The sequence below is a fragment of the Corythoichthys intestinalis genome, chromosome 20 (genome assembly GCF_030265065.1).
Source record: "Corythoichthys intestinalis isolate RoL2023-P3 chromosome 20, ASM3026506v1, whole genome shotgun sequence".
Taxonomy (NCBI): domain Eukaryota; kingdom Metazoa; phylum Chordata; class Actinopteri; order Syngnathiformes; family Syngnathidae; genus Corythoichthys; species Corythoichthys intestinalis.
The window spans coordinates 21,041,163-21,055,510 of NC_080414.1; the positions used below are offsets into that span (position 1 = coordinate 21,041,163).

At 38.8% G+C, this 14,348-nt stretch overlaps 1 protein-coding gene across 1 annotated transcript in view; it reads left to right on the forward strand.

Moving 5' to 3' along the window:
* The window catches only part of ube3c (ubiquitin protein ligase E3C), a 72,086-nt gene extending 60,703 nt beyond the window's left edge, over positions 1-11,383 (forward strand). The window contains exon 24 of the mRNA XM_057824345.1: positions 6,203-11,383. Coding sequence (XP_057680328.1) covers positions 6,203-6,373 — 171 coding nt within the window. The 3' untranslated portion in view covers positions 6,374-11,383. The remainder of the gene's footprint in view (positions 1-6,202) is intronic.
* The last annotated feature ends 2,965 nt before the right edge of the window (positions 11,384-14,348 follow it).

The window sequence follows — 14,348 nt, forward strand, 5'->3', positions numbered from 1 at the left end:
CAAGAAAGCAAAATTTACATTTTTATATATTCAGTCACAACTTATTTAGGTTAAATTGCGATGTTACTATTCCCTCAGCACGTCTTGCAGGCTATCTGGCCCTCGTCACTTTTAGATTGAAATGTTACATAAAATAAAACACGTAAAATGTGTTTTTTTTTTTGTATGGATGCAGAAATATCTGAATTACTATTTTTTTGCTAAAAAACAGGCAGTTGGCGGAAAGTAACCTGATCATTTGAATGTAAAGTTATGCTATTGTGGCGGGCATCACAAAACCAAGAGCTTATCAGTTGAAAATTCTTGTAAATAAATGCGTAAACCCCAGAATTTCTATTGATATGAACTTAAAACAGTCTAGATTCTTAGTTAAAAGGAAAAAAACGGGCAGTTATCATTCATCTTACGTAAATATTTCAAGCTAAAGTTGCGCAAATTTTTTCCCATTAATTTTTTTCACATTTCAAAGTGCATGCATTGTGCTATTTTGTACAATAATTACTTAAAATCCTTGACCAAATCACTCTTGATACTCCTCCTGCCTGCTTGTTTTAGAGGAGTTCCAAAAAAATCGAGTATTACATGCATCGTGATTCGACACGTGACGATTTGATTACTATTCATAAAGGTTCCAAAAACGATGATTTTCCCTCATAACTTTATGTCAGCCGCTTGTAGCGGAATGAAATTCAAGACACGTCTGCCGCCCGGATACCGTTAATGGACGCACGCACAACGTTATGATGGATGCTCCCGGTTATTGGGAGAGAGATTCACACCTTTTTAAGACTGGAAAATAAGTTTGTGTATGAGACAGGCAGGACAGAAGCGCGACCCAGCGAGAGGGTAAGAGAGATAGTTCGTTGCTACTTGTCTTTCACATGTCCAGCAGTAGTTTTAAGGCATTTCAATTGAAAAATGTCCTCAGTGTGTTGCTAAGACCTGTGTGCGTCTATAAGAGGTTAGTACACGAATCCTCTTGTACTGTTTAGCCTTTATTGTTGTTTTTGAGATGTTAATAGTTATTGCCGAGCGCTAAGCTAATTACCTAATTCGCTAACGTGTATTTCATATGCAGAACTTGTAAAACCATGATTAAGTACAGCGGTAACACTACAAACATGCGAAACAGTACAGAAATCTGTTGTTGGAAGTGCTGCCTGGGAGCCAACAGGCGTGTGTGCGCATGGGCGGGTAGGGAGAGAAGAAAGTGCGCACGCTGTAATGCACGCTGTAATGTGTGTGTGTGTGTGGGGGGGGGGGGCGATGTTGGAGGCTGCAGGACTTTTTTTATGTGCTTTTATGTGCAGTTGTGACTTCCACCTTTCACTCCAAGAGTTACACAAGGGAGGTAACACTGTGAAAACAAAGTGTATTGGTTAAAAGAAGTCTTATTAAGAAATAAACATAAAAGCATTAATTCAAAATAAAGGGCATTCATATGCGGCTCCCACATTAACTCCAAGCCTTTGTAAAAGTGGGATGTCCTCCTCATAAGAGCTCATTGAACGTGCATGTTTAGCTTTGTGAAATGCGAGCAAAAACACGTTTGTCAGTGCATGGCGCTATTCTTCAATAACTTTTTTCCGCCACTTGTCCATAGGGCGAATGGGGTCCTGTCTGACATCGATAGTTTCCTTAATTGCCACATGCTGTTTTTTTTCTTGCTTTTCAAAGTTTGGATGGCTAAAATTCTTTGACCCTACATAAAATGCGCTGCTCTTATTAACGACATTGGGATTCTCACGGCAAATGTTGCACCACATTTCCATGCGAGCATCATTTGCTTCTAGCCATGGTACCTCCTGCAGCCACTTTTCAGCAAAAGTCCTTTTTTCTGGTAGCTCCGGTGACGTCTCTGTCGTCCGTCTGTCTTTTGACGGGGGTGGGGGAACACGGAAATAATTACTCAGTGGGGCCTGCCTCTTTGACATTTTGAGAAGTGATTTTCTCGTGTCCGCCGCAAATATAGTGGTCAGCCATCGGTACGCAAAAGCGTATGGGAAGCCGTTGAGGGCCAGCGCGTTTGTCCACCTCCAGTACACATGCGCGCATGCGGACCACTTATGTGCACCCCTGATCATAAGGATATTTCAAATAAATAATAGACATAAATTTGTTTGGTTTCTTTATTAATCAGTAATGTACGATGCATTGATAATCGTGATAATCGCGATAACCGCGATCATCCTCAATACCGTGATCATAGTTCAAAAAACGAATTGTAGCACCCTGAATCGTAATCAAATCGAATCGTGGGGTACCTAAGATGGCACACCCCTAGCTTGTAAGCAGTAAAACTTTTGTTGTCCTTTTCCACCTAAATCCAGCATTTGAACACAGTGTGTGTTTGCGTTTATAGCAGTGAAAGCTACACGACGCTCTGCCTGGCCCGGCCCCCTACGGGAAAGCGTGGCACAATGTCTGTAGGAGCTGTCTAGTCAGCTGATGGTGAAGTCTATGGCAAGATACCACAACTTTAGCATTCCACAATCAGATACGTAATAGCATTAAAAGATTATTTTATTTTTTATTTATTTTGTTATTTTGGGTGTTAAACATTTTCAGGAAATGCGCTGTCCTTCCTCAGTTACAGGTTAGATACTAATTTCGGAAAGCAACATGGAAAAAAGGTAGAAAAAAAATCTGAGCTTGTATGTAAGTAAGAAAAAGGGCTTACAATGCCCCGCCAATGGAAATGCATACAATGAACCACACTAAAGTGAAGTCTCGTATTAAGGATCAATGTGGCTTTGATGTGTTTGTGATGTAAATAAGGAGATCCTGTCTTGAGAGCAGCTGCCTATTAGGCTGGTCTGATACGCTTATCAACTCTCGTTCGTGACCTTGCTCTGCTCGGTCTGAACAAATATTGTCATTTTCTTCAAGTCGGTAGCCAGTTGAACTTTTGAACTTTTTATGTGACAACATTTCCGTTGTTGCTGAATCATGGCGGCTAAGGAAAACCTTAGAGTAACGTCTTCATTTGGGGGAAAAAAACTTACTGCTGGAATGGTAATTGCAATTTCAATTATAATACTAAACTTGACTATTTTGAGAAATTAGCAATAGGTATAGAATAATAATATAATATAAAAAGCATGATTTTTAATGGTAATTGTTCGTCTTGTTTACAGTACATTTATTTGTACCTGTTTAAAATTATGGAATGTCAAACTTTCGTCAAACAGTCAAGGCTGAAGCATTTCATGATGTAGGATGGTTTTTGAAAAGAAATGGGTATGCATGGTTGAATAATCTTGCTAAATACTTCATCTCCAAATTCTTAGATTAACGTCATTTTTTAAATCCAAATAAATAACAAAAGTTTAGGGATGTCCATATCGTATATTTTTGCACGTGAGTCCAAGTCACCTGATTTTGAGGATCTGCCGATACCGACTCTCGATCCGATACCAAATTTTTTTAACAAAAGTTCCAAACATTTTACAGTACCGTACTGTTTACAGTACTTCCTCTTCCGCTTTTTTCCTGGAGTGTTTCGAAGTATAAAATATTTCTTTTGGCAATGTCATTGCATTTCTGGATTATTTTGTTACTTTTTAGCCCTTGCAAAGTAAAAAAAATACATATACATATATACGCTACTGTTCAAAAGTTTCTATTTTCCAGGCGAAGAAAAATTTTAAACAGGAGGGCATTTTTTTAAAAAAAATCATTTTGTTAATTTTTAGCCCTTAAAATTTACAGTATATGTGTATATTTCTTTTTAAAAATTATCCTTTTCACCCGATTCTGATCCTCTGAAAAATACCGTGATCGGCCCGCTTTCCGAACATGTGATCAGATCGGGGAGATCCCTAAAGTTATTTAAAGACACAGAATTTCATTTTTTTCCTGATGTGTAAGAGTGGTGAAAAATGTAAATAATAGCCAATACTTCCCGCAAGTAGGAAAAATAGACATCGTCAAACATAGTATTAGTTACAGGCCGATATATGGACTTTTATCCTACATTGGCCATCGGCCGATTCACAAAAAAATTAGATAAAAAATGATTTTGATCAGACATCTCTGTGGGCAACTGTTGCCGCCGCTGACTGACAGCAGGGCCCTGGAAGAACCCTGCAGCAGCTTGAAGGCAGGCTGCTCCAGGAATCATCAGGCTTGCTTGTTTTGTAAATATTGTAAGAGTTTTTTTGTTATCTTGCATGAGACAATATGCAATGTTGCTTTAGCCATTTAAGGTATTTACCGGGTGATCTGTACAGTCTAAATGTAGCTCGTAGCGTTTGCGTAGCATTTGAGATCGCTTTAGCATGGCGAGCGTCCTCATAAATGCTTATTTACATCTCTCTGTGACATCCTGGTGGGTTTAATTATTTGGAAAAAAATGTACTGTTCTTGCTGAGTGTGTATAATAATAATAATAATAATTTAAAAAAAAAAAAAAAAAAAGAAGTGTTGCGTTCGTTGGTTTAGTAGCACTAGACCAAATTAAGCCTGTGACACGAAGAAGCATGCACTAGACCAAAGCACACGCTTCCAGGCTTCAACTGGGACTTGGTCAGATGAGACCAAGATTGCGCTTTTTGGAACCAAACACTCTAAGTGGGTCTGGCGTGCCACGAAAGATGCACATGCTGAAAAGCACCTCATACCCACTGTGAAGTATGGGGGTGGGTCAGTGATGCTGTGGGGCTGTTTCACTGCCAAAGGCCCTGGGAACCTTGTTAGGGTGCATGGCATCATGAATGCTTTGAAATACTAGAACATTTTAAATCAAAATCTGTTGCCCTCTGCCCGAAAGCAGAAGATGGGTCGTCACTGGGTCTTTCAGCAAGACAATGACCCTAAACATATGGCCAAATCTACAGAGAAATGGTTCACCAGACACAAAATCAAGCTCCTCCCATGGCCATCTCAGTCCCCAGACCTTGTTTTGTTGGCAAAAGTGGGTTGTACAAAGTTTTAACACCAGGGGTGCTAATAATTGTGACACACATTATTTGATATCAAATAATTATTTCTTTATGTGGGATTTTCCCCCACTGAATAAATGCACTTGTATTGAAGGTTGGATTTTTCTCTTTTTTTTTTAAGGTCCCATATTATTTGAATTTAAAAAAATGTATTAGAAGCTAAAAAACACATCTTAACCAGGGGTGCCAATAATTATGAAGGGCACTGTATATGTGTTTTAATAACATCTTTTAGAAAAAAAAGTTGTGGCTTATTAGAGCCTACAAGTCTTTAAGTTTGAGGTTCACTTTACGAAAATTGTGATCTGTTCTTAGAGCAAGCGTCTTTCCCATGAAGTTAATTTATACTAGGTCTTATCTTTTCCTTTAAGTCACGAAAAGCAATAGTTAATATTCATCAAAAAAGATTAATTGTGTACAAAGACTATTCAAATTATGTGAAGAGCTCACGGAAATTGATAAAACTAGCATTAAAGTATTTGGTAAAGCTAGATCGTTCCTGGACTAAATTTGTGAAGATAGTCTAATAAAATGAGTTCAGCACTTTACATATCAACATTTCTAAACGGGGGCTTTTGGGAAGTATTAAAGATGCCCCTTGGGAGTGTATCTTTTTTTGTAGCCTCACTAGTGAGCTAAAACTTTATGGTTGTCCTGCAGTAGAATGTTGGACCCAAACTCCTTAAAAGAAATCCCTTCTGTTACCTCCTCCTTTTTTAATCCATTTGACTTTGGCCGGCACGCGTTGGCGGTCCTCTCTCTTCGGGCGTTAATTTGTGGCCGACGGGGGCGGGCCCCCTGACCCGGCCCCCCGGCTGGAGCCGGCTCCGCCTTAATTAGCTGTCGTGAAAGGAGCCCGGGATTCATTAGCAAAGATATAGGTGCTGTCAAGCAGAGCCATTTAAAAAAGATGATTGAAACGGCACCCTACCCCTTCCTTCCCTCTCCTCGGGAACGATCGCCGGTGTAACGAGCCGTTCTCAATAAGCAACGATAGTTTAATACGGTAATTGTCGGGAAAATGGGGTCGTCGCGGCTGAGCCCCCGAAGAGCCATTTGATGATAGGGTGATGATAGGGTATGTGCTGACTTGAAAAAGCGGGAAGGAAATCGCAGCGGCTCGTGATGGAAAGGCTCAATGTCACAGTCTGCAGATGAGGTGGCGGGGGGAAAAATGCCGAATAGACGACATGAAATGAGTGTTCCCTGCTAGGTCAAAGTGCAACAGCTTTCTCAATGTATCCTTGGCCGGATTCTAGGAGCTGTATCCGGCGTTCTGCGTTCACAACGGCGGCACAGACCTGGACCGGCTTCCCACGGCCAGCACCTGCATGAACCTACTGAAGCTGCCCGAGTTCTACAGCCAGCATCAGATGCGGAACAAGCTGCTCTATGCCATCGAGTCGTCGTCCGGCTTCGAGCTGAGCTGAGGCTACGGCGGACAAATCCAGGAAATGATGTGCACTGAATCGGCTGGGGTTGGTGTGCATGACTGTGTGCGAGTTGAACGCTAGGAGACCACCGGCCTCGCATTAAAGATGCCGTTGCTGCTTTTCTTAAAAAACAAAACAAAACAAAAAAACATTAATTTTTTTGGGGCTTTTAGTTAATTTAAAGTTAGCTTGTCTCGAAACAGAAACTATGACACCATTTTCCACTGCACGACATCTACTTGCATTTTTTCAAGTTGTAAGCAAGTCTGAATATACCATTTCCTTATCCAGAACCTGCATTAAAATTGGAGTTAAATCCTAATTTCAGCGATTTTTATTGGAAAAACACTAGCAGGCCATGATTTTAAAGCAATCAAATGCCGAGACCCTCTAGTGTCTATACTGTGTTTCACACCTTTTTGTAAGTCAGTCTTTTTGTCTACTGAAAACATAAATCCAAATAAATCACAGGGCTGCCTTGAGATGCAAGTAAAATGGTTTCCTGATTACATATGTAACTCAAAATGTCTTTCAGATTAAAATGATTGGATCATCAATCTGTTCTGGGCTTCCATATAAGAACAAGAAAACAATTAAGAATATGTTTTTAATTCATTGGCTGGTATTAAAAAAATATCAAAACCTTAAGTTTTATTGTAATTAGATACAATATAAATAACATTTGTGACTCATTAAAGCAAAAGTTCAGTTTTTTTGTTTTTTTTTTACATCAAGCTTATTCCTTGAGTTAGCAGGGGTTTAATTAGTTGGTGGAGTTCATTTCAACAAATTCCATGCAGTTTGTAAGTTATCTGTTTCAGGGTTTCGGAGTGGTTAAGCTAGCACGAGTCAATGGGCCCAACTTAACATGCCGATAAAAATAGCATACACATCTACGAACAGATCCAACGTAGTCAAATAAATTCAAAATGCATATCATTGTTCCAAAACACAGTCACAAAAAACTGTCCTAATTCATTTCATTCTGCAGGACTATTATTTTTTTTAGATGCGTAATACGACCATACTAAGGAGGAGTGTTTCAGCCACTCGTGCTCAAGCTGCATTCGAGGAAGGTGTGAAATCTGACTTATCCCGTTCGGAGGGTACCAGTTGCGACCTCAAAGCGTTCCAAGCGAATGTAAACAGCAAAGATAGCTGATCGCGACAAGTTATTTTTTATTTTTGCCATCAAACCTGCCTTCTTGTAAGCGATCAAAGAGTGAAGCCGTTCCAATGATATTTTCCCAGATCAGAGGTTGGAAACTCTTTCTTCCCACCCTCCTTGAATGCAGCATCAGTATTCTGATTTAACTCACTGCCGGTGTTGTGCCGAAAAATAGCCGCCCCGCCTGAAATGTCCCCCCTGACGGGAACGCTTTATTGAGGTGAAAACATCAAATGTTTTCATTGACGCATTACAGTAATGGATTTACGACTGGAAAATCAGTTTTAAATAAATAAATTACACAAAATACTAGTACTGTATTTTAGTAACTAATCGTGGACTGGGCCACATAACCATCTTTGAACAGAAATGTATCAGTCTCCAGGTTTTCACAACCATATCCCAATGACAATCACACAGGTATGACATTTATTAGTTCAAGCAGAGTAAAATAATACATATTCACTAGGGGTGCAATGGTTCAGTTAGCCCACGGTTTGGTTTGAACCTCGGTTTTGGGATCACGGTTTCGGTTTGCTTTTTGCATTTTTTAAATTTTTTTATTTTTATTTTTTTAACTGCCTTTATTTTGCTTTTAAGAAAATGAAATAAACACTTAAAATGTAAACATGTTCGACTGTTAAAATGACTCTTAGCTCTTTGGCTAGTTTAGTGACTACTGAAATACACACACAGTAGTAAAAAGTTACTTGGCAAAGTAACTGGTGTTACCTTTCATGTTTTTTTTTCTTTTTTTTTTTTTCAAAAACAAAACAAAACAAAAACATAGGTAACACTTTATAATAACTATCCGTTTTACTAGTTAATAGATCATTAGTAAACTGTTGATAAATGATTTATCGTTGATTTGTGAAGTATTTGTTAACAGTTTGTTAAGCATTTACAGGGTGTTCTTGACCTGAAACACAGTTTGTGTCAAAACGTTTCAAGTTTTTGTGTGTAACGTTTGGCATTTCTATCTTTTCAGGTTAAGAAATGCCGTTCACTTCAAAAGAAAAGGCATTTTGATAAGGCATTTTGCAGACAGCGCTCATGTTGCACATTTATGAAAATCTGCCATAGAACCAACAAATATTTGTACTTTTCTTTTTATATTTAACCAATAAAACTTATGACCTTCAACATAAAGTGTATATAGTTTTATTAAGATCCATCAACTAGCATAGCCATTTAGAATGGGGTCAACCATATTGGAACACCCTGTAAATGCTTAACAAACTGTTAAATACTTCACAAATAAACAATAAATCATTTATCACCAGTTTACTAATGATCTATTAACTAGTAAACGGATAGTTATTATAAAGTGTTACCAAAACATAGTTACCTTTGCTATGTTTAGAAGTCATTTAATGTTCCGAAACAACCGTTAAAGTTGATAAAATTGCTCCCGTTTTTGCATTAGTTCCCTTCTGTCTACTTTTGACATGTGACAATTTTAAAACTGTTTCATCATTTAAAGATGGACTCAAGTCAAGATTTTCCCGATTTAGGAGTATTTTAGATAAAAAGCTACTTAGGTTCACTAGGAAGGTTAACTACAACAGAGCCTTTCTGAGAAGTTTACTGCTCTAAAATGGCGGCTGTTTACTAACGCTACAGAGTCTGTCATTTCGCATGTAGTTCTATATGCATGAGATATCTAGGCGTAGGCTGTCGGCTGCAGTCGGGAAATATTGGAGCCACCTAGCCTAGCATCGCGTTTGCTACAGCGTCACAACAAACACTCTTCCCTCTCCGTGCCTCTGACTTTTCTCGCGTCATTCAACCAACGCATTAACGAACGGAGGAAAAAAAATGTAATGCACGACAAACGTACAGATTTTGAACGTAACGTACGGCGTACACATTTAAAAATCAGCGCTCACTTGTACAAATTACGCCGAGACCGTACAACTTGACAAGTATGAATTATAGTGGACCGTCACAGTTTGGTAGTAGCACTCTGTCCAACTATCAGTGGTCACGGCAAAACTTTGTGCTTTAGCAAAGTCATCTTTGATGGCTTTGCGTGCCATTTCATAAATGTTGGGGAATACGTTGTTGGAGAAATATGTCAACGAGGGAACAATGTAACGCGGGTCAAGCGTTGCAAATAAAATAACGAACCCCGCCGTGTGTTTTTACTGGTTGTCCTGCTCTGAGAAAGTGATATCTGTGGGTGATGCTGGCTGAGGTGCTGGAGTCTTGTTATAAGTGTTGCCATTAGCATAGGGAACAAGCACTGAGCAATGCTTGCAAATTGGTTTTTTTTTTCAATATTTTGTCTCCCTCCAATTTTCTCTCCCACCGTATTGAAGTCCACGGTGAAACTGAAATGTTGCCACACCGCAGATTTGAAAGAAGCCAGTGCTTCCTCAAAATTCGGTCTCTCCGCTCCTCCGCTCGCCATAGCTTTTTGTTTTCTTACTTGTTTCACTTTCACTTCGCTCGTAAGCGAGAGAGGGCGTTACGCGGCTTCTATTACACAGGTGCTTGACAGCGGTCGGATATTTACCTGCGGCGGGGCTGGAATTTCTCCACAGCTGTGCTTCACGTCGCACACAGAGCTCGACCAATTCATTCCACAAGCGTTCGGAATAAATTAATTGCAAAACCGAAAAGGCGCGGTTCATAAAGGCGTATTGTACCGTAAAGGGCGAACCGTACGGTTCGGCTTTGAACCGCAAACCATTGCACTCCTAATATTCACGGTACAAGAAAATCGTTTCCATGTCCATCGATTGGTAAATAAAATAAACGCTCAATAAAGCTTTATAAATGAGCGTTCCCGTCAGGCGGGACATTTCACGCGGGGCGGCTATTTTTCGGCACAACACCGGCAACATGGTGAAACGTGCATTTAGAGGCTGTGGAAAAAGAAGAAATGGGCAAATGAAAGTTTCCACAAACTCATTATTAAGAATGAGGAACAATATCAACTGGTTACTTGCTGCTGACTACGACATTAAAAAAAAAAATCAGCGGTGAAAATAACCGATGTGGTATCACTCCGCCCTGCTCCTCTGCAGAGCTTCTGGATTACAAATGTTGCTCTTCATACTACATACAATTATTAACATGCAATGGTAAGTTTTAATAAGTTTATCCTGAAAACATAGCCAACACCACTGATTGCTTGGGTCATCGATGATTTTGATGAGTGTATCTGTCGTTTTTTTATTGGCGTGCTAAATCGGCCCAATGGCGTTACGCAAGCAACACGTCACTTTTGCTCATCAATATTCATGACGTTAGCAATTCTGCCTAGGCGGGTCAACCACCCGTTTGTCCCTAATTGTAAATGAATGGAAATAGTGTACGAACGAGATGTTTACTGAGCTAAACCTACCAACTCTGTCCTAAAATGATGTCCCTGGTGCCAAATTCACTGGTAAAGATGTGGAAGAACATACAAATGTTCAGTTAAAGAGATGGCTTGGGTGTCGAGGGCTGAAAAAGACGGGGAAAAAAGCAGAGCTGACCTAAACTTAACTTTTTTATCAACACTTTTTTCTTATGCCACTGACAATGACATTCTCCTGTTTCAACAATCTATCCTTTACCACCATATGCCCTGTCTGTCTTATATATTATATCCTCTGGTTGTCTTATGTCTCTGACTGTTCTTGGAGGCAATTTACATTACTCTTTATGTGTAGCGATCGCAAATGCTACTCGGTGACAGCCAACGAACACTTTTAATTTTTGTCATTAATAACAAACCCTAATTCTATCATTTATTTACACTTCCCCCTTACTAAAGTTCTTTTTTTTTTTTTTTTTTACAACAAAAAAATAACGGTGGTAGTCAGATACCATTTTAATTTGTAGTAGGTCATCTATTGTCAGACAGAAGCAGCACGGCAAAACGCCACGCTAAAAAGTAAGAATATCAAAATGGCTTACCTCTTCGCCCTCCGAAGGACCATGGCCCCCGACAAAATGTTTACGGCATATGAAATGTGAATGGCTTCACCTCGCTTGCGTTAAACTGGTCTTTTGGATGTCCGCGCAAGTTCATCCATTCTTCACATTTTTCCTCCAAGTTATTGGTTTCGGGAAACGTATGAAGAAAACATACTTCATATGTCGTAATGTCTAGAGTCGTTTCTACAAGTTCCATATCAGCAGTGTTTGATCGGCATGTTTATTTTTGAAAGATTACCGGGGAAAACGAGGAAATATAATGGATTGTATGCAAAGGCGTGTGTATAATGTCCCACTTCCGTGTTACGATGGTGACGTCATGGTCTAAAAATAGCATTCGTGCAGTACTATTGACTCGCGCTAGCTTAGCCACTCCGGAGCCCTGAAACTAACACACTACACGGAATTTGTGAAAATCAATTCCACCTACTAATTAAACCCTTGCTAACTTGAAGATTAAGCCTAATGTCAAAAATTCTGAACCTCCTTTTTAGGCTTCGTCGTCATTTTTAGCAGAGTGTATATAATATATGTCAATAAAGTTTGCGAAATTGTCTGTCTCCATGAGTTGCTCCACAGTTTAATTTTAGTTTAACAAAATTGCTAGAGATAGACTTAAAACAGCTTGAAGCTTCTTTTTTGAAAAGTACTTCACTATTTGGTCATGTGCTTCTTGTGAAGTGAGTTGAATTGAATTTGCGCTCGTAAATCAAAGATAAAATCGGCCACATTGAGAGCTTGCATCTTGAAAATCTGGTGAATCCGGTCATTCATATCTCAAGGCATCACTGTATTTTGCCAGTTTCAGCTTTTATGGGTTTATAACACGAAGTGTGTAAAGTTTAAAGGGTACATAATTTGTTTATTGCTTCTATACAAACATTTCTGTCTTCGGGTTGCACATTACTCAACTATTTTAAAAGTAGTATTGGAGCGCAGTGGAAAATAGGCATTAGCGCGCTGTTGTTTCCCCCACCCACCCACCAAAGATGATGTGTCAACATATTGTATTGAAAAGGCAATACAAGAAGAGAGGGACTGTGAATTGCGTGCCACAATGGCGTTCCATTTTCGTGATTTCCTCAAATATTCCTGTTGTGTCATAAATGTGGGAACTTGGGAGGTTTTTGTTCAGACGGATTTGTGAATTTGTTCAAAAAGAGGATGGATTTGTGAATATGTACATGTTCTCTTGTATGATTCGTTATTTCTTCAGTATTTGTACAGGTTTCCTTCCTGTTTGTTTGTGAGAGTGATTGTGTCACGTGATTACAAATTTTAGCAACTGCAGAGTGAATGGAAATGAATAAATCTTTTTTCCAGAATGATCTTCTCACTGGTTGTTTAAAGTAATTGCGGCGATAAAAAGCGAGGGAGAGAGGGGGGAAAAAAGGATTCGTCCTGGCTTTTAATGGCCTCTGACATATAATTAAAGTAACATCCAGTTAAGAAACACTGAGCAGAACTGTTCTGGCCTTGAGATGCATTACCGGACCGAGCGCAAATTAAGCTTGTGTGCGTTTGTCATAAATCCGCATGCAGCCATCCATCGCTTTTTGGACCCAAGCCATCTCCTCCTCTCCTCTCTGCAACATCTCATATCTCAGAAGCCCCCAAACCTTCACCGCCTGCGACTCAAAGTAGTAATTGGGTCTTAAAAAAGACGACTTGTCATTGAAATGAGGGATTCATCTCAATTACCTTGAGATTTATTCCAGACTATTACCTGGTGATGGATTATAACTGACAAAGTTAATGCGGGATGCCGTGAATCATTTGCAGCATATAATACACTTTAGCCTGCCTGTGAAAGCCTTTTAAGGGCAAATTAAAGAAATTTCGTCTTTGTTTGTTTTCCAGCAAAATTTAGCACAAGTTCACGTTGTCACGCCCCCTCCAAATACTTTTTGAAGTATTTGAGCTTTTCCAGTTTTCCAGATCACAGCAAGTTCTCAAAACCCTTGTGAGTGAGAAAAGTATGAGCTAGGAAAACAAACAGGCTAAAAGAAGGGATAAAATAAATTTTTGAAATTGGAGTATTGAAAAACACGTCATAAACGTTTTATTACAATTTTTGTTTGGGGGGGGGTAATATTCATCTACACAGACATTACAACATAAGGGCATGGTACATTGTTAAACAACTTTAAACATAACAGACAAGCCTAGAGAATAATCATGAATCCTACATCAGAAATTACATTCACAAATAACTAAATAGAAAAATAAGTTGAGAAAACAAAACAATATAGATAATAATAGAATAATTTTAGGATCTATCAGTCAATTCAAGCTTTTCAACAATCAAAGCATTTCCCCTTTTGTATATATCAAAGAAGAAAAATCCAAAACTCGTTTGCGGGAAATTGCGGCACAAACGAGTTAAGAATCTCAGGGGGTTCTCTCCTGGTTTGTGGTTCTCTCTAGTGGCCTAAACGTGGAACTGCAATGACATATGGTTAAATCTAAAATACTGTACTGCATTTTGGTACGTGTACCTATCTGCTAGTAGTTTTTTCTTCTAATTTTAGAAAGCAAAAAAAAAAAAAGGTAAATGAGCCTAATTCCGTTTTTTTGTTTGTTTGTTTGTTTTGTTTTAATGCGTATATAGAGAACCAAATAATTTGTTTCCCGATTAAAAAATGGGTATTAAAAACACGTCATAGGCTTTTTATTACAATAGAAAACAGTCCGTTCCGAAACTTTATTTTTTCTGGGAAAATTGTTTTTCTTTTTTTTTTTTTTTTTTTTTTTTTTTTTTTTTATAAATTCACACAAACATTACACCATTAAGTGGCATGGTACATTGTTAAACAACTTTAAATATACCAGACAAGCCTAAGGAATAATCATGAATCGAATCCTACATCAGAA